At 41.3% G+C, this 19,643-nt stretch overlaps 1 protein-coding gene across 1 annotated transcript; it reads right to left on the reverse strand.

The window, feature by feature from the left end:
* Window positions 1-4,412: 4,412 nt before the first annotated feature.
* Window positions 4,413-19,008, reverse strand: LOC113015041 (zinc finger protein 385D-like). The gene is made up of 8 exons (XM_026156942.2): window positions 18,843-19,008; window positions 16,610-16,725; window positions 10,002-10,109; window positions 9,305-9,467; window positions 7,593-7,841; window positions 7,325-7,506; window positions 5,479-5,580; window positions 4,413-5,137 (listed from the first exon to the last, which is right to left on the reverse strand). Exons 1-8 carry the CDS (start codon window positions 18,850-18,852, stop codon window positions 4,895-4,897), a joined length of 1,173 nt encoding a protein of 390 aa, XP_026012727.1. The 5' UTR covers window positions 18,853-19,008; the 3' UTR covers window positions 4,413-4,894.
* Between the last annotated feature and the right edge of the window lie 635 nt (window positions 19,009-19,643).

Below are 19,643 nucleotides of genomic sequence, written 5' to 3' on the forward strand. Positions count from 1 at the left end.
TTCTTCTCTGTGACATGAGGCCCATAATAAGTGCATACCTTTATGCACACTGTCTCTCTCTCACACACACATGCACACATAGAGATCTGCCTCTCTCACAGTCACCCTGCACCCATAAGTACCCATCATTAACCCAGGTTTTGCTCAATAAATGTTCCATAAATACTGGATTACTTGGTATTACATAGTCATGAGCTGATTTAATTTTCCAAGCCACACAGGGGATGTCTTGCTTGGCATGGGATGGGGAGGAAACCTGGACCTTTCTGGCATTGCACTGCAGCTAATTCATTTGGACCTTCTGCAAGTGAGGAGGATGCCAGCCAAGCAAACCGAGACTACAGCGAAGGTTTGGTAAGGTTTGGGTGTTGTCACTGTCACCCACTAAAAAAAATGACTTCAGAAAAGTTGGCTCAGCTGTAAACAGGCACCTGATATTGGACAAGACCATGGATCATTAACAGTCCTCCGTTTAGCTGACCTTTCTCACAAATGTTTGGTTCTTTGTGAATTCTAAGCGGGATTATTTCAACATTACCTGCATGAGGACATGTAGCAATCAAGTTTAATTACAAACAAAATAAATTACACTTATTTTGAAAGAATGTAGCTGATGCCATTTTAGTGTTGGGGTGGAACTGAGTGAGTGTGTGTAAGCCTTACAGTCCTGTGGTGACTCATTGGTGTTTACTTAAAAGGTGTATTATTCTTGCTAAAAGAAAGCAAATGTTACAGCTGTTGCCTCACAGCAGGGGAAATACTGAGTGGTGTTTGTGCGTGTGTGTGTTTTTTTAGAGAGTCTGACTGCATTAAAGAGCAAAAGAAAAAGAGAGAGAAACGTATAAAGTCAGACGGATAGACAGCCAGAGGGACTCCGCGGGTTTTAGCTCAGCTTGCTTTAATGGACAAATCCATCACACAGTCTTTTCATGCAGCTCCTCGCTACCCGCATGTCAGCTGCCTGGAGAGAAACTTATTATCACAGGTAGAGGAAAAGGGATAGGAGGAAGTGATTAAAATAAAAATAGAGTGAGTGCTGTGGCTGACTGTGAAATTAGGGTACAATAAAGATAATAAAAAGCAAGACGAGACATCAACACACACGAATAGGTTGCCTTTTTTAGTATAACAGTAGCCAGTAGGAGTCTGTCAACCTTTTGTGACGTAATACGGTTATAAAGAGATCATAAACTCATCTCTGTCCACTCAGATCTCTAGCTCCTACATCCGTGTCCAGACATCCTGACTGGCCAATGAAACCATCATCTGCCTTTCTACCAGATGAAAAGTATTAACTCTAATCTGTGAGCTCGCCTCTACTGGGGCCAAAAATACAAAGTCCCATTTTTTAATATGGAAAATGTGCTTATGGTGCCATAATCACAATTTATGGTAATGAAATCATAACATAGGTTGTGTAATCAAAGCCTAAAATTAAACTTTGTAGAGGTTTAGTAGAGGTTGTTTTATAGGCCTCAGACTGATCCGATACTGGTGGAGTAGGTGGCCTCTTTCTTTCTTTCTTTCTTTCTTTCTTTCTTTCTTTCTTTCTTTCTTTCTTTCTTTCTTTCTTTCTTTCTTTCTTTCTTTCTTTCTTTCTTTCTTTCTTTCTTTCTTTCTTTCTTTCAGCAATGCAGAAGGATTCCAGCAGTTTTCCTTCTATGGATGCAAAACCAGCTGCTGCACTACTAACAAACATAACTGCAGCAGCACTCCTTCACACTCACATCCCATTGAACACAGACGACAGCAGGACCGGGCCCCAGACACACAATCAGCTCTCAGTGGGTTGCACCTTGGCCATTATGCCTTACAGCCTGCTCTTGAACACCCTGCCGAGACATTAACTTCACAGCCAACATCCGTTCCCTTTACTGATCTGCTGCGCCATGCCATACTGCTGCACTGCCTCCACAGGACCGGAAAGCCTTGCAGGGACCTAACATATCCTGTCTGGGGCTGCAACAGCCACAGATGCATCTTAAGCAAGAGGTCAAATTGAAGGCTTTGTCTGAACTTTTAACTTGTGCTCACTAGATTGCCATGGAGGTATGCTGACCCAGACAGATGGTGCTTATGCTGCAGCGCCCTCTCAGCCTGCTCACCTTTTGTCTGCCCACTCGAGCTGGAGAGACATTGCTCCCACAGGGCAGCTTGCAAAGGTCTTGTGGTGTAGGAGTGCCAGCCTTTAGATGTGCAATACTTTGACTGGATTTAAAGCCCACAGATTGCTGTTAACCACCTGGTCAAATACCATGAGGTCTCTGAACAGGCCTGTCGTAATTCTTTTTTTTATAATAGGTGAAAAAAAGAAAATTCAGATCCCTGAAAATGCCATGTTCAAGTGGGCCAGTCATATCTGTAGTGTTACAGGGTCAGTCTTTTAAATAATGTGATCAGTGTGTGTGTAAGTATTCCCTGCAACACCCCTAAATCTCTTGTTTTACTCTTGGCACTACATGATGTCATAGAGAAGGGCTGCTAACTAACCCTCTGAGTAGAGAGACCACACTCACCTGCTGTTTAAATCTTCTGACTGAGAGGGGCAGCCAATCAATTAAAACTGTGGCCTTAAAGTAATAAGAACTTAAAAAGTTTTGTTTGACATAGCAGGTGAATGAGGTGTGTGCATCCAGAGCTTTTACAACACAAATCAGGATTTTTTATTTTTTATTTTTTTTGATCAAAGTTTCTCTGGTTGAATGCAAGAATTGAAATACGGCGCTAGAAACGAGAACAACAGGTCCACTTTCATGTAGACTGTGCGGTTGGTTTTGTTACTCAAATAAATCCTTGTGTCTCTAAACTTCACCAATTAGCCCATTTGTTGGTCTCAGTTGTTTAATGAGTTGCAAAAGCTCAAGCGTCAAAACTGCACTTTGTTTAATAGGTGTTGTGTGCAAGGTGTGTTTTTGTTGCCAAGTGAGACATTTCCCTTCACAGAGTCCTGATAAACATCCACGATAACCCCATAAAATGGTGAATTGTGTGATGGAGACACAACTATACTGGCACCTCCATACAGAGATGAGAGTAGGATTGGTCTTCTTCTATGATTCAAAGGCTATGAAGCAAATCAGTGAATTTACCAAGGTATGCTTCTCTTCTTTCAACAAACTCTGGTCTAATACAATAATAAGAAAAACGTAAGTATTTTAAGCTTGAATGGTGATTCCTGTCACTCATACTCATTGTATACACAACCTCCTTTGTTCTTACTTATTTGAACTGAGTTGAAATGTGTCAAAAGGTTGCGTTCACACGCCAAGAGCTTATTATAGCCTTTTTATGAACGTGAACAGCAAGCAGCCTTCACATGGCATGCATAGCTCTGCATTGTACTTTTGTAGTCGTTCCAGGTAGCACAGAATAAAAAATTCCCTGGATGCCAAGTCAGGCTTTTGTACTGTTGACATATGTTTATGTGTGCACGTGCACCTGCCAGAAAGCTGGTGGAGAACATAGACGTGAACATGTGAGATAACCAAAGAAAGATGGCAAAAGGTGAAGGAGAAAAGGCGGTGAAGGCTGGCCAGGGAGTGAGCCAGGCAGTTAGGGGGCCAGTGGAGGTCTGAATTCCAATAGCGTGTGGAGAATTGAGCATCCCCCACACAGATGTTCACAGTCATCACCCAGGCAATTTATAATAATATTAACTGCCGTGACAATGGGAAGAATCAGGAGGCAGTGACATATTGGATGATAACTCTCCGAACTGGCCGGTAAGGTTATTTGCTTTGGAGCAACTGCAGGAGACAGAAGTAAAACATCTAACAAATTAATCCAGTTTGGTGTCTGATGAAAGAAAATATGACGAGGGGTACTCTTGCAGCACACACACACACACTCACTGTATCCATACTAAGTGCACCAAACTGACCACATTGCTTGCAGCTGCAGTGTAGTAAACCTTATCAGAAAGACAGACAATAACATCGGTAACATTCCTGCACTGATTTATCTCAGAGATTGAAGCTGGAGGATATGTGGAGGGGCCTTCGGAGACATCCTGCCATGGATGTGTCCTTTTTACCTGAAACAAAAAAAACCTAGGAAAAATTTTCTGTGTGCTGCTAAGTATCAAAGGAGATTAACTGAGCTTAAGTCGTAGTCAGATACTGAGATTTATGATCTGGAGAGGAGGCGACACCTGGCTGCGTCAACAATTCCGGCACATACACGGAGACACGTACACAAGGAGTTGAAATGAGAAAGTCAAATGTTTTTTGTCTTGGGTACGCTCTCATCTTTTTGATGCTCAAAATTTCCATCCGACAAAGACATGAACTTGAATCGTTATTGCACTTATTTATTTGATAAATTGCACATTTTTGGAGCATTTTCACAATAACCTCGTGAGAATGCATTAAGCCTCAGACAGAAAGAAAAGTAGGAACATTGTGCAATTGATGTGAGCGTCCCCAGGAATTTTTTATTAAATTGGAAAGTAATAATTAAGCATGCTCTGAATAGCATTCGTGTGCACGTACAAACACACACAGATATATTCATCATGGAAGTTCGCTATCCTGCATCTTTGTTTTATATATATATATATACACACACATATATATATATATATATATTTCGAGAGAGGGAATTTCTTTAATGCGTCAAAGATTATTAGCAAAAGTGCTACAATATAAAGCAAAAACTTGCACTTCTGTGATGAATACGTCTGTCCACGCACCCGGTAGCATTCACACACTCTCTCACATTTCAAAATACTCTGTTTTCGCCCATCTGCTACCTCAATCTGACCCACTCTGGTCCGTGACACCCATGGTGTCTGTTGGCATGTGAAGTACAAAGGGCACTGGCTTATATCACATCTTGTTCGGGCCTCATGTCTGCTTTTAGCTGTAGTTCAGAAGCAATAGAGACATCGGCCGGGTCAGTAGGGGGAAAACAGAACAGATGTGTGCGTTGTGCAGATGGGTCCGGGTGCCGGATGAAGCAGGGCCTGGGGGAGGGATTGACTGTGAAACAGGGCGGGGTTCGAGTTTGATGCAGGTGGGAGAGGGAATGGGGGCAAAGATGCCATGGCAGCAGCGGCGGCAACAGAGAGCTGACGCTGGAGGACACAAGACGCCAGAGGCTTGGTCAGATCTTGGTTCTTTTGTAAAGTCAGCCTTATCTGAGGATGAAAGACAGGCAGACAAAGTAGTATCAAGTTGATTGTTTTTCCTGGGAAATTAAACAGTTTAAAGTAGGAAAGTACAAGCTGTTCCATTTATCACCAGGCATTTTTATTAATAATCCACTCTCTGTTCCAGTGAAATCCTGCCCTTTTGTCCAACTCATCATGTCAAGGGGTTAGAATTCAGAAAATTTATTATCCTTGAGCTATTGCTGACTATTTGTTTCACTGGCAGTAGGGAGTGGAGCTTCCTGGAAGAAGCCCATGAGGATCAACTCATGTACACAAACACAATGATGAGGGGGTGAAAGTAAGTCAAGCAATAACATGGTACTCACTGCCTGGAAACTCTGGTGACGCTGGGTGAGGGTGTAGGGGCTGAATTTAGGCTTGGCTGGTTTACCTGCCGCTCTATCCTTGTGTCTCCTGCTGCTGATGTGCTGGAGTCGAGGAAAGAGACACGTAGATAAGCACGCAGCAAAATAAACCCACACAGACACGGGCTGCAGCAGAAAGATGGCATGGGTGAAAGAAGAAGATGATGCTTGGTAATCTGAATAATGTGAAAAAGAAATTAAAGGCAAGCAGGAATCAAAGCTCCTATTTTTGGCAATTCAGGCAGACTGTTTGTATTTTGTTGACTCTGAATTTGAGACTCCAAATATTTATGAGGGGCGGGTTAGGAAATCTTTTAAAATTTGACTGACAAGCACAAACAGATGGCTGTGGCCAACGCGCCACACAATCAGCAGCAAGCTGCTAAATATTCATGAGCACCTGGCCAAAGTTAACTTTTAAACAGTCGGCGGTGAAGACCAACGCTATGCATTCACATCACGAACAGAGATGCTAACATCATATTCAAATGCTCAGTGAAATAGCAAAGGCTTAGTAGCTTTGTGCTCTTTATCTTGAGGGATCTGTGATTTTAACTCACCTGCAGCGACAGGTGTGAGCCGTTCACACTGTGATTGAGAATAAAATTTGCATGGCCCTGAGTTTCCCGTCTTTAATGCATGATGGATAAAGTGACGATGGATCGCGGTGGCTTTGTACTTCCTGAACTCTTTGAATAGCAAATCTGTGTGACAGCTGACCTTTTAATAACTTTACATGCACAAGAGGAACTAACCAGTAAGTTAGTGCAACAGTCAGTTTTCTTATGTTACCTTCCATTGGTCACTCCCCGAGGGCAGGAACAAAACAACTACTGGCAATCAGTGTGCAATAAAATAAGGTCATTGCATGGTGTGACTGCGAAAAACAAGGGATCACTTCTTGGATAAATCTAATTAAATAAATTTGCTTTCTTCCTTAAACCATACAATTGAAGTTTTGCTTTACATTATATCATGTGATTCCTGTAATGACCACCAGACACTTGTGCATTGCAATGTGCGTTAAGATAAATATCTAATCAGCCAATCGCATGGCAGCAACTGAGTGCATTTAGGTATGCGGAGCTCAAATCATCTCAAACTGGTTTCTTGGACATGACAAGAGTTTAATGTACTCAAACAACCTCCACAGTCACCAGATCAAAATCTAAAAGCACACTTTTGGGATGTGGTAGAAAGGGAAATTAGCATCATGGATGTGTAGCTGGAAAATCTGCAGCAACTGTGCACCTGACCAAAATGCTTCCTGCAGCTTTATGAATCTATGCCATGAAGATTCAATTCAGGTCCAAACACAAAGCGAGTCTAATCTGGTACTAGCAAGGAGTACCTAGCAAAGTGAATGTATATTTCTCATCATGTGAGTAGTTTTTCATGAAGCATCTCTGTTTTTTCTTTTTTAGGTAAAAGCAAATGCAGCGGAATATTAACATATATATACAAAGTTTTTTGTATTAATCATGTTGTAATTGTAATTAATTGATGTTTGTATTAAAAATCTATAAACCACCTTTCATGGTAAAACATTTTAAGATTCTATATAATGTCAAACACAGAAGTGCTTTAGCCATGATATAGATATATTACAATATATATTAGCAATAATATAGATATGTAAGTATATTACAGAAATAGGTCTATTATGGTATGTTATAATGTACACGGTATGAAGTATGTTATGAATATTCTATAACTATAAGTATGTACAGGCTGTAGTGAGTACAAGCTATGTACAGGCTATGAACAGGATATAAATATGAAATAAAAAACTTATTGCACGGATCACCTGTTTGAGCTGAGTCTCAGAGTTGACGTGCACGTCGCAGATCTCACAGTGGAAAGTTTTATTCTGGAGTCCTGTCGATGACTCAGATGGTGCAGCCATCTTGCCTTTGACCCCCATCCTGGGGAAGGATTTTATGGCTCCATCGCCACTTCTGGCCTCGAGCATGGTCTTGTGCTTGGTGCCTGAGCAGATATAAAGTCAGATCAACAAAGTATAGAAACACGCTTCATGTGGGCAAAGTCTGGCCGTGGCAGCGACTGCCTCTCACCACTGTTGTGGGCCTGAAGCTGGGAGGCTGAGTTGACAGCCACCTTGCAGAGAGAGCAGTACAAAAGACGAATAGCTTTTGCTTCTTCGGTCTCCTCTCCTGGAGCTTCTGCCTCTCCATCTTTTGGTGCCTCTTTCTCTGTTGTCCTTGAAATGGGTGACAAGGAAGGGTCAGAAGGTGCTTTCACAGTTTCAGTGGAGCCACTGGTTGATGGTGCCATTTCTGAGGTAGGGTTCAGCGATGAAGGCTCTAAAACAAAGGAGGGGAAAGTAAGGTTATACTTTAATATTTGACTGTTTGGATATTCATCGTCTGGGTAGATATTCAGTTCTTAACTGTGATATTTGAATGTGCTTGCTTGAATGTGTATTTTTTTTCTGTAGACTGAAGAAATAAATGGATTTGTGGTGATTTAGTTAAGACACTGTAGCCATCTTAGCAACATAATTTCTAGATTTAGTACACATTTATCAACTTTTATGGCCAGTGAAGAATCTCAGTCTACGAGGTCTTGCTCTCCACGGCTCGCTCTCCCTCGCTCTGTGCTCTGTTCACAGAGCGGCACAGCGCAGCAGCACCTTAAAGCTTTTAAACTTACGCGTGTGGTGATTTTGTCAGACAGTGTTGGGGTATTAAATTCAGATGGGAAACTTTGAATTTTTTCTGTTGATTACTGCTGAAGCTTCAAAGCCCCCCCCCCCCCCCCCAAAAAAATGCATTAGGGAAAATCCTGTTGGCAAGAATGAGCACTAAGGAAGACAAACGTGAAGATTTTTCCACTTCTATGAAATTCCTGAATTCTTTATGATAAGAGAAAGATAAAAGCTCAGCAGGCTACACATGATTATGAGCTCCATCAACCTCTCTAATCACACTAATAATCAATGATTTCTCCTGAGTTTCTGCCTCGCGGCACTTAAACGGATACTTTTGTATAGAGATGATTTGACTCTGTTATCTTTTGTGGTGCCCACTTTCCCACAGAGGAGCGTGTGCAGATTTAAGGATTCACTCTCTGTTAATAACAATGATTATTAGCTCTGCCTCACTGAGTGGGTGTCTGTTTGTTACCACTGATTCCCCACTCTCTCACTAAAGTAATCTTCAGAGAGCGCTCCTGCTTCTCATCCACTTCCTCGAAACTCTTGAAATGATCATTCACCCTCTCACTTTCTCGAAAACAAACTCTCCTGTCGGCGTTGTCAAGAATATTTCTTCAACCTCTTTCTTCTTTAGCTGTGGCAAAATGCATTATTTTCAATCCTTAAACGCCCACGCATGTGCAAAAGTAGCACATCAGCACTGGCACAAATATAAACAAACGCTGGAAAGCAGTCTGTGCTTTGACACGCCGCCACACTTGCATGCCTGCAGACGCACATGTGCCCAAGGCCCTTGAGCAAACGTACACTCATACATAGTGGAGGAGAGCTACCCACAGATCATATTCAACGCATTTTCAATGCTCTTTTGATCTCAGGAGACCACTGAATGAGGTCAGAAAATGTAGACACGAAGAAGAAGCAGAGGATAATGCCCAACCTTTAATCACTTCACCGTGCAACCCAAAGCAGCAGGTGGTTTATCACATCAAAGAGTTAAGGTCGTGACTAGAAAAAGAAGGTCTGAGCCGTGCATTCATATGGCTAACGGTGTCATGCGCGTGATGTCTGTGCACATGTGTGCATGCATGGTTGCAGAAATGCACTCACCTCCTGATGTTGTGTCAGAGCTGGAGGGCCGTGAGCACGATGACAACAGGACTGCAGTTTCCTTGGAGACCGGTTCACAGGTCCTGATCTTTGAATCTGGGGCGTCCAGAGCTAACAGCTTTTTCGCATGCTTCGTGCCGGTATAATGGGAGGACGCCTGAGCCTTGATGCCCAACAGCAAAAGAAAAAAAAAAGATTTTGCTTCATGCAGTAAAGTGGCTATCTTTACTTTACACAACAATGCATGACTTGAATATGAATGGAAAAACTGCAGAAAGCTATCATTCTCTGACTTGCTTACTTTTGCCAGTGTAGTAAGTAATCAAGTGGTAGTCGTTAAAGTAAATAAGTGCAGCACTATGTGCACTTTTTCCACATTTTTACAAAGATTTCCGTACAATACGTGACAGTACTTTGCAGTTGTTGAGTTGCTTTCTTATGAGTCATGCTATGGCACAAATAATACAAAATGATACAGAATTTTCTACCAAGATCAAATATCAGGGGAGTTCACATTTGACCCAGTAATTAAGTAAGAAAGCTTTAAACCTTCAAAACCAGTAAGACAGCCATGTGTAAGGGCAGGTCTTCTCTGTGGTTCAACTGTCATGTAAGGGTGTGTGTGAGAAAAACAAGCGCACCTTGAAAGACAAAAAACTACTGACAAAGCATGTGTTTCCCACACAGCATCGCCCACCTCAGAGTTGAATCTAAGACGACAGACGCCGCAGGAACTGGGCTTTCTTATTAAGTGTGACGTTAGCCCGAAGCCTGGGCCAATCAGAGCTTTATGTATATGATCCATCTGCAACAAGGAAAAGTGAAAAGTTATGTCTGAACTGGTTTTGGATTATGCTCTAACAGACTTGACTGAGTTAGGTAGTAAAAAGTGATCTCCTCTTTAAATGTCATGCTATCAGCAGGTAATTTTATCTTTTAGGACCTACTAAGGGTGTTGGTGCCCATAAACATAACAATATTGATGTTCACACATCTATCAGTGAAATCAACAACACAGCAAACCACGTGCTCTCTGCTGCCTCGGCTTGCCCGAGACAAATACCAACATATCATCTTGACTGACATGATGTAACGTGACTTAGAAAAGCTTTCACAGTGCCGTCTGTTTGGTCATTTCAGCTGGGATTAATTACACTGACACTGAACTGTTTTCATGGGATAGAACAGGATTCAAAATGTTTATATGAAACCTGTCACACCACTCTGCAGCATAACGCACTTGTCTGCTGCCCACAGGTTTTCTCCACATGTTCCAAATGGTCACGTGTGGTAAAGCTTTTTGCCCTTGTGGCCATAAGCACTCTGAAGAGCAAAGCCAATCCTGAAAAATTCAGTGCACTGTGTTTAACGTATTTTATTCACACCACAATATAGAAAACACATCAAATGTTAAACTGAGACATTTGGTATTTCATGAAAAATATAGCAACAGATCTCAAAACAGTTGGCACAGGAGCAAGAAAAGGCTGGAAAAGTAGGTGGTGCTAAAATGAAACAGCTGGAGGAACTTTTTGCTAGTAATTGGGTTAACTGGCAATAAGGCAGTAACATGAGATATCTTAGTGATGCAAAGTTTCTAATCTCTAAAACTGGGCTGCGGTGCACCAACCTGCTGAAAGATGTGTCTACAAATTGAGGAGTAATTTCAGAACAGTGTTACTCAACGTAAAATTGTGAAGGGATTGAATACCACATTATCTACATTGCACAATATCATCAAAAGATTCAGAGAATCTGAAGAAATCTCTGTACAATTTCTGAAGTGGAGGGAGGATGGATGGATGGATGGATGGATGGATGGATGGATGGATGGATGGATGGATGGATGGATGGATGGATGGATGGATGGATGGATGGATGGATGGATGGATGGACAAAAACCCCCACAGAGGACTGTTGAACAGCAGCTACTCTCCTCAGTTCCCAGACATTTACAGACTGTTAAAATAAAAAGGGATGCTGCACAGTGGTAAAATGGCCCTGCCCTTCTTTCTGCACATCACTGTTGCAGTCCACTCAGACCACCTTGAAGCCATGTGCCACAGCCTTTGCTATCCATAACAGAGAAAACACAAAACCTTTTACAGGCACCTTTAAAACCTGCAGGGGTGAGAGTTTTACTCACACAGCCCTGTTCCAGGAAGACTTCATAACACCAAACGTGCAAATGGTCTTTCCAACTGAACAGCGAGAAACCATTACCATATTAAGAAAACTACGTTAAATAGCTTTAAATTGCGTGCAGCATAATCATGTTTGTGTTGCCTCGTATTGCAGATCAGCTAATGAAGTTTCAGACTTTTTCACCCCCCCAGACTACTTTTATTTATGCGTGTAAGAGAGAGGCAGTAAACCTGTCCATGCCTTTGCATATATGCGTGAACACAATACCATTATCTGACCACACAACACTGTGCACTGCTGGACATTGCTGGAAACTGTAATGAGCAAAACTACTCAGTGTAATAAAACCCAACTGGCCTTTGTGGAGCAAAACAAGACTATTACCTGAGATGAAATGTAGGAGGCCATATAAGCAGCCAAAGTGGGCGGGGAGTGGGGAGTGTGGAGTGGGGGTTTTATGGAAATCTGGTTAGTGGTAAAAGTAAAAATTTATGCATTCTTATGGGTCAGCCAGCTAGTCCTCTAACCCCAGAGAACCCTCAGTATAGCACTGCAGTGGAGATGTACCTTGTTTCTTTAGAGCCAAACCTGAACACGTTCTTCAAAAGTGAAAAACTCAACATTGGGTGTGCGTGTCTGTGTGTGTGTGTTCTCACTACTTTTCTTTGATCATCACTCTGGGCTGCTACACTGGAATGTATCTGTGCAGTCGCAAGTCTCTTATCTCCCTGTTTCCCTGCAGCTGTTTGTCTATAGAAAACTCCAGCAACCTTACATAAAAACAAACATATATCACGTGTATCATGTGTAAAATGCAAAAAGTCGTAGAAATTTAAGAAACAAAGCAAAGGACTAAATCTGTCATGTAACGTGTGACAAACATCTTTATGTGAGAGTATTTTTGACATCTTTTTTATGTTTCTGTGAATGAGATCGAACAGTTTAACATCAGCTAACAGCCCGCTCGCTCCCTCCTTGCTCCACAGCCCCAAGGTTCCTGTATCTCCTCCTGACCTTCCATCACACGTTCCTCACTTCACCCCTCCATCTGCTTACCTCTGAACCCTCTCCCTTCGCCTGCGTCTGATCAAAGTCACCTTCCCGGCTCCCCGTGGAGTCACCCTCTTACCCTCCACTCCCACTCGGCACTACGATGGACTAGCACCTGCAGCAAAGTCAGTTTGCCCTTCTTACTCATTGCCTCTTCAGTTTTGTTTTGCACAAACACTCGCACAAATACATATATCACATGCAGAAACAAATCTGCCACTGTGAGCTCATGAAGATTTCTGCAGTACATTCAGTGGATTGTACACTAAATAAAGGCATCACATCCACCACACAGCATCAATTATATCCAGCATATTCCCTCCAGAAACCTCCTCGCACACAGGGTGTCAGCATGTCAGACATGCTCTGCTCCAGGGAGTCAGTTATGGCAGAAACATATGGCCAAGTGAAGTAAAGCAGACTTCTAACTTTATAATGATGAATGCTCCTGGATTTACACTGTGTACCAGCATGACAGGTATGTGTGAATGTCTGACGTCAAACACCTAAAGGGAGTGAGTTCTGACGAATGAGCTGCTGCTTTTGGGCTCTTTGTCATTTCAATTATTTTATTCTTGGAAACAATATCTGGGTTTTTTTGTTTCCAAAACGAAAGAAATAAAAAGAATGCGAGCCAACCAAGCTTCTGAAGTCCAAGTTTTAAAAGCAGAGGTCCCTGAATCACGACAAGCATCCGCACACATGCCTGCAACCCTGTAGTCATGACAACGCACATGTGGGCACCAAACAAACTCCTGTGCAGAGTTTAATGGAGGCCAAAGCACACAAGTGAATGCACTGCTTACACACAAATACACACACACGAAGAACCCACACATAAAGAGACACATTTCAGAAGAAAACACAGGCCGTCAGAGTTCAGCTGCGTGCCCACTTACTTCACACCCACAGGTTCGATTCAGAGGAGCAAGACAATTCTCTGACAAAATACGTTCTAGACGATATTTTATTTTCGTTCAGCTCATTCCAAACACTCAAAAGCAACTGAAGGATATGGGGACCTCAGAGGTTTAATTTATTTAATAAAGACAGCAAAACCGAAAGAGTTCAGCGATTCACAAATGAGATTATGTCTGCATAACCCAAAGGGAGTACAGCAGGATTAGTTCAACTAAAATGACAAAAGAGAAATTAAAATGCTCTGAATTTTTTTTTTTAAGTACATCTGAACAGATTTGAGAAGAAAAACTAAAATTAACACATAAGTATTAGAAAAAGATATCCAAACTTCATTTATAAATTATGTTAGTTTGTTTCTGCCACTGAAGAAAATTTTAGTTTGTTGTCCAAAGTCAAAATTTAAGGTTTGTACCTTCGAATTTCAACTTAACATCTCGATTTTTGTTACATTTTGAGATAGTGAGCAAGTTGAAATTTTGAGATATTCAGAAATTTAAAATTATCTCTGTATGTCAATTATTTTTTTCCCAGTGGCAGAAACAAGCTTCCATAACAAATGATAATAGATTGTAGAGGTAGCTAAAATTAAAGCTAAAATTTTCCAATCCAAAATTCCAATCCAAGCCGTGTAACGTATACGCACAATTCAGCCTCGAAAAACAGTGAAAAAAATGAAGTGACCATCAAGCAATGATGAATTGGTCATGATGTTTCTAAACAAGGAAAGTAAGAAACTAAGATTCTGGGTTCATCTAATTCTCACAAAAAGACAGCAGCAGGGAGAATTTTATGGTTTGATCCAGGAGTTGAAGCTTTACCACGACTGCTTTCGTACATATTTCAGGATCTCAGTGGGGCCATTTGAGCTCTTGTTGGCAGAGTTGGGGCAGAGTTTGAGGAAGGAGAGAAATAATTTCAGAGAATGATTGACCTGGAGCAGCATCTAGCAGTGTGTCTGTGGTATAATAGAATATTTTAATATTTCCATCTCAAATACATTCAGTACTGGTATTAATTTGAGTTATGAGCGCACATATTGCCAAATGCAGTGATTGGTCAGATTTGGAAAAAAAATGCTACAAAACATCCAGTGAAATTACATGGTCGGTGTGAATGGTTACATTAAGAATAGATGAGTCTGAAAAATATTTCTAACGAACAAAACATTTGTTTAAAGGACCTCACTCTGGAAACTGTTAGCGCACAATATGGATGAACTATTGAAGCTACTAGCTACTAACTACAGTCCCTCAACTTCTACTCTCTTTTAATGTTTCTAGTAACTTAACAGTATAGATTAAAAAATGCATAACATAATAAACTGTTAGTGGAATAAACAAAATGAAAAGTTAAACAGTTGAGGAGCTAGCTAACATTATGAATCAAAAGTTATCAATTATAAGCTAAAAAAATAGCTAAACAGTTGAAGTTATAAGCGAAACAAGGACGAAGAAACAAGCAAGAGTTTTGTCAAAACATCACTAAGCACTATTAATATCTGTTAAATAGATTAGCGATTAAAAACATTGGCTGCCAGTTATGACTGAACTGTTGACATAATGGCAAGCTAATTAGCTAATGTAAATGCTAAAATGTAATGAGAAGCTAATATTTTAACCACATATCAAATTCTCTTATCATCAGTGAGGGCATTCACTGCTTTCCTCGTCATTTCTGACAGTAAAATTACTATATGTGGGTTTTTGACACTGTCACTATTTTCTTTAACTTTACAGAGATAATGATTAGCAATTAACTGAGATAATAGCCTGTAGCTAATTGCAGATTTCAAGTTTACAGAGGTGGCAAAGAGGGCTTTTAGTGTGGAGATATGCTGGATTTTAAGTTTTTAGCCAATACTCTTTCTCTAACCTTGTTTTCCAAAAAAGGAGTTAAATCTCCAACATTACTCATTCAGCATTAAGAGTAGTGAACAATGTAGCGCTCAGTCACTTTTTACAGGTGTTACACTATTTCTGTGGCTGCCAACTGGGAAATGTGTTGAACATGGGGTAAAATCAAAGAAATGACAGAAAGAGACAAACAGGGAAAAGACAGCAGGGAGAGTATGAGTGAGATATTTAAAAACATTTTTCTGTCCGTGCTATATTAAGGTCACCCAGCAATAGCAACAAATATTGTAATATTAAGTTTCTTATTATGTGCCTTACATTTAGTAGTGAACAGAGGAGTTCAAAGGAAGGTGAAGTGGATCTGAAAGCTGCAAAAGGGAGAAAAAGCGCACAAGAGGATGAGCGAGAGGAAAGATGACAGCAGGGGACAAAGTGGAAAATACATATGAAGAGAGAGCTGAAGTGAAGAGGGCGTTGGAGCACAAGCAACACAGAAAGTGGAAGGGGTGGATGAAAGCGAGGTGAAATGGGAGGCAAGAGGGCCGAGACCTAGAGCAGTGTCTCCCTGGGTGGCAGATGGGCTTTTTGACAAAGAGACGGACGCTACACACAATCCCTCACACATGCAAAATAACTGCTACACTGTGAGAGGCCACAAAAGGCAGACAAATACACTCTTTTTGAACCCTCACGTGTCTCTTCTGAGACATCTTCCAAACATCTGACAGCATATCATGGGAAAGAAGAGTAAAGACGAGGGAGGAACAAAAGCACAATTGTCAGCTCTGCTTCCGAGCAGTTATTTGGTCAGACTCAATGGAGTTATGAGCATACTCTTATAGACACAGCCAAGGCATTTAACACCTTGGATTATACGAAGAGATATCACACGATTTCCGTGTAAACCATACATCAACCCTCAGCCTGACACATCTACAGTCCTCTGGGCTTAGACTTGGCCTGCCTTGGTTCTCTCCACCTTCACCTTTCACAAACACCGGGGCAGACAGCTCTAAGAAAAGCTCTGCAGGAGGAATACCAAGGATTCAGCTCCACACCCCCCAGGTTGTGTGGAAATGTCACAGCTCTCTGCATTAAGGATGATATATTTGGAAAGGTGTAGGCAGCGTGCTCATACATCTGTGCATTGAAATTTTACTTCATGCAGGCAGACTATTCCACGAAATTAACTCCTCCGCTTGAGGCAAAACATTGGTATGGTAAAATGAACAATTTTGCTTTTGATAATAATAATAATAATAATAATAAAAGGCATGAGAGTGCAGGTGGTGAGAGCTTTGTTGCCATGACAGCTACGATGACTGACAGTACTCACGTCAGTGAATCCAGGCAGCAGGTGGAGGGGGAGGAGGGCTTTCGGGTCAGGAGAGGGCTGGGTCCTGCCCAGCGTGGGACGAGCCAGCGGCGGCAGAGTGCTGTGGCACACATTACCTGAGAGACATCACAGGAGGAAGGAGACAGGCAGATAGATAAACATATGGAGCAATGACTCGATGGCGATGAGGTGGTACCTTTGAGATGATGATGATGATGATGATAAAAGCTAATAGACCAGAGCGAACCATTCTGTGCTCAAAAACTTCTCTGGTTGCAGTGTTTTGATACATTTTTTATGCTTTCTTACATCTTTGTCTTGTCTTATTTGAATTTAAACCTTATTACATAAAATGCTTTTCATCATTTGTGTTAATGTTTTCAATTCAAATAAGATGTTGAGCCAATTTGAGTGCATTTGGGATCAGTCCAGCTATATTGTAGCCCAAAACATGAAATTTGCTTTCATGGGCTTTCTAACTGGAAAAAATATACCAATATTTGATCCTAGTGGTCTTCTCTCACTCACAGATCCTGGAAATTACTTAAATAGGCACAGCTTCTGTCTGAACAGCTATAAATCATCTTATGTTGCTTTGAAACACCCACTTTGCTGTAAACTGTAATCAAGTACAACTTCCTAAGTTCTTAGAGTGGCTCAGTGGTCAGTATCTCCATTCTAGCAACAGCAGATGGCCACCCGTCCCTGAACCTGGTTCTGCCGGAGGTTTCTTCCTGTTAAAAGGGAGTTTTTCCTTCCCACTGTTACCAAGTGCTTGCTCACAGAGGGTGGTCTGATTGCTGGAGTTTTCTCTGTATTATGGTTGGGTCCTGACAATGAAATGTGCTTTGAGGCAACTGTTGTTGTGATTTAGTGCTAGATTGAATTGAAATGGATGTCAAAGTGTCCTTGTGTAAGATACTGAACCCTTGTACATGTTTTGTTTTTGTCATCCATAAGTGAAAAATTTAGCTCATTTAGCTCAAATTTTCAAGAACTAACCATCTGAAGAAAATAACTCAAAACTGAGAAATTAACTTTATCTAACTTATTCAAAATTTTGAGATACTTGCCTTAAATTTGGGTAGCAAAAAGAAATTTAAAAAGAGAGAGAGAGAGAAAACTGCAGAATTTGAGTAAAACTGTACTTTTCATACTTTTCTTCTTTGACTAAATAAAGGCTATGCAGGATTCTTCTACCTCTTGCTGGGGGGATGCATTGTATGCTGTAATTATGCTGGGTACAAATGCGGCCTATTATTTTCTTGACAACCTTCCCAGTTTCATTTTTCTTTGTCATTTTTTTTTTTTTGGTTTTTTTTTTTTGTTCTTTTGCTTTTAAAATTATTTACTCAAATAAATCATTTTAGAGGGTTTTTTTTTACACATACGAGCAAGCAATCAGCCCTTTCAAAACACTTTTTGGTGACGGGGGGGGGGGGGGGTCTAATCAAAAACAAACTCAAATATATGCCAAGCACGTACATAAGTGCACATGCAACCTGAAAAACAGTGCACGAGTATGTTGAGGCCATGGCTGATAAGGGTCTTGTTTGTTGTGCTGAGTGATTATAGAGCCTTATTTTCTATAGTTTGCATGTTCTCTCAGCTTGATTACAGTTTGATTTAGGACCGTGTGTAATCATCGCAATCACAATCATAACACACCCATCCGCTCTGCCATTACTCTGATTAACTGACTAAAGTCTTGCAGGGTGCACGTGTGAGTGCGCGCACGCAACGTTGCGCGATTGATCTGATTTGCTTTTGGGATGGATTACTTTAAAGAAGTTATTATGCCTTTGAGAAACACGTGACAGACTGCAGTCTGTTAAGCGCAGCGGAGTGACAATCAATAACTTGCAGGCAACGATCAAAAGCAATCAAACAGCCCAATCGTGAAACCCGTTTAAAATGCAAGTTATGAAATCTAAGAAACGCAGTAAAGTAGCTTCTGTCTTCTCTCAGCATGCTGTTACTATATTTTTGCATCTCTTTTATGCATAGACTAATATTTTCGATACTTATTTTTGCGTAAACGGACTTTAAAGTCAAAAACACCGTGATATAACCTGTGCGCTGAGTCCCTCTGTCTATACCGCTGTGCAGGTGACTGACTTCACGAAGCTCACGTCCAATCCAACATAGCAACAGGTGACTCCGCTTATTACCAGCCTATTAAAAAACTAATGTAAAACAACAATAATAATAATAAAAAGCTTCGTTTACATACCAAAATACATTGCGGCACCAAGTGAGATCCGATTGTTCAGTGTGTGATAAAAGTGTCTTTCATCTCCGAGCAGAGATGAGGCTTCGTGTCTTCTGCTCCAGTCTCTCTCCCTCTCTCTCCTTCTTTCCTGCGCCGATGCTGCTCCTTCCCATCTGGATTCCCTCCTCCTCCTCCTCCTCCTCAACTACTCACCCCTCCTCCTCATCTTTACACAATCCGTGTAGAAATCTGTCCGTGTATCTACATCTCCCAGAAGTCTGGTTTTAATTTGGCAAATACCCGGAAATTACCTTAATTGGTACACATTACCACCCAGGATTTGCGTAACCCCCACACACACCACTGCACCCTCAGTGCCAGCATCCACAAACCAACAGGCACATTTTTAACTCGTTGGAACAACAGAAATTATTTAGGTTTAATTTGAACTTCTAGTTGACACATCCACAATAAAAGTGCATGGGAAAGGTGCGCACGGGAAAGGAAAGGAGAGACCTGTGTTCCACTTATTGCTTTGGTAAGTGCTTTCCCATCCTCCTTTTCCTCTCGGGCCTATGGTATTTTTAGATGCATCCTTTCGCTCCATGGAGAGGAAACTGCACACGGACACATACAGTAGGTGAAAACATCACAGTCTGCCACACATACGTGCAAGCACACTTTAATGTGAGCTTGCAAATTCTATAATCATTCATCCTTAAAAAGAACATGGATCGCTCCTGTCTGTCTTTCTGACTTGCATGCACCCGCAAATGCTTGGAGAGCTCAGATGTACTGTATCTTTTGGCAGACTGACTTTCT

The sequence above is a fragment of the Astatotilapia calliptera genome, chromosome 22, assembly GCF_964374335.1.
Source record: "Astatotilapia calliptera chromosome 22, fAstCal68.1, whole genome shotgun sequence".
Taxonomy (NCBI): Eukaryota; Metazoa; Chordata; class Actinopteri; order Cichliformes; family Cichlidae; genus Astatotilapia; species Astatotilapia calliptera.

Coding starts and splice junctions, on each gene's coding strand:
- LOC113015041 (XM_026156942.2), bottom strand. Junction 10,110..16,609: donor TGCTGCCTGGATTCACTGAC/GTGAGTACTGTC, acceptor TCCTTGTTGCAG/ATGGATCATATACATAAAGC. Junction 7,507..7,592: donor GCTTCAGGCCCACAACAGTG/GTGAGAGGCAGT, acceptor ATATCTGCTCAG/GCACCAAGCACAAGACCATG.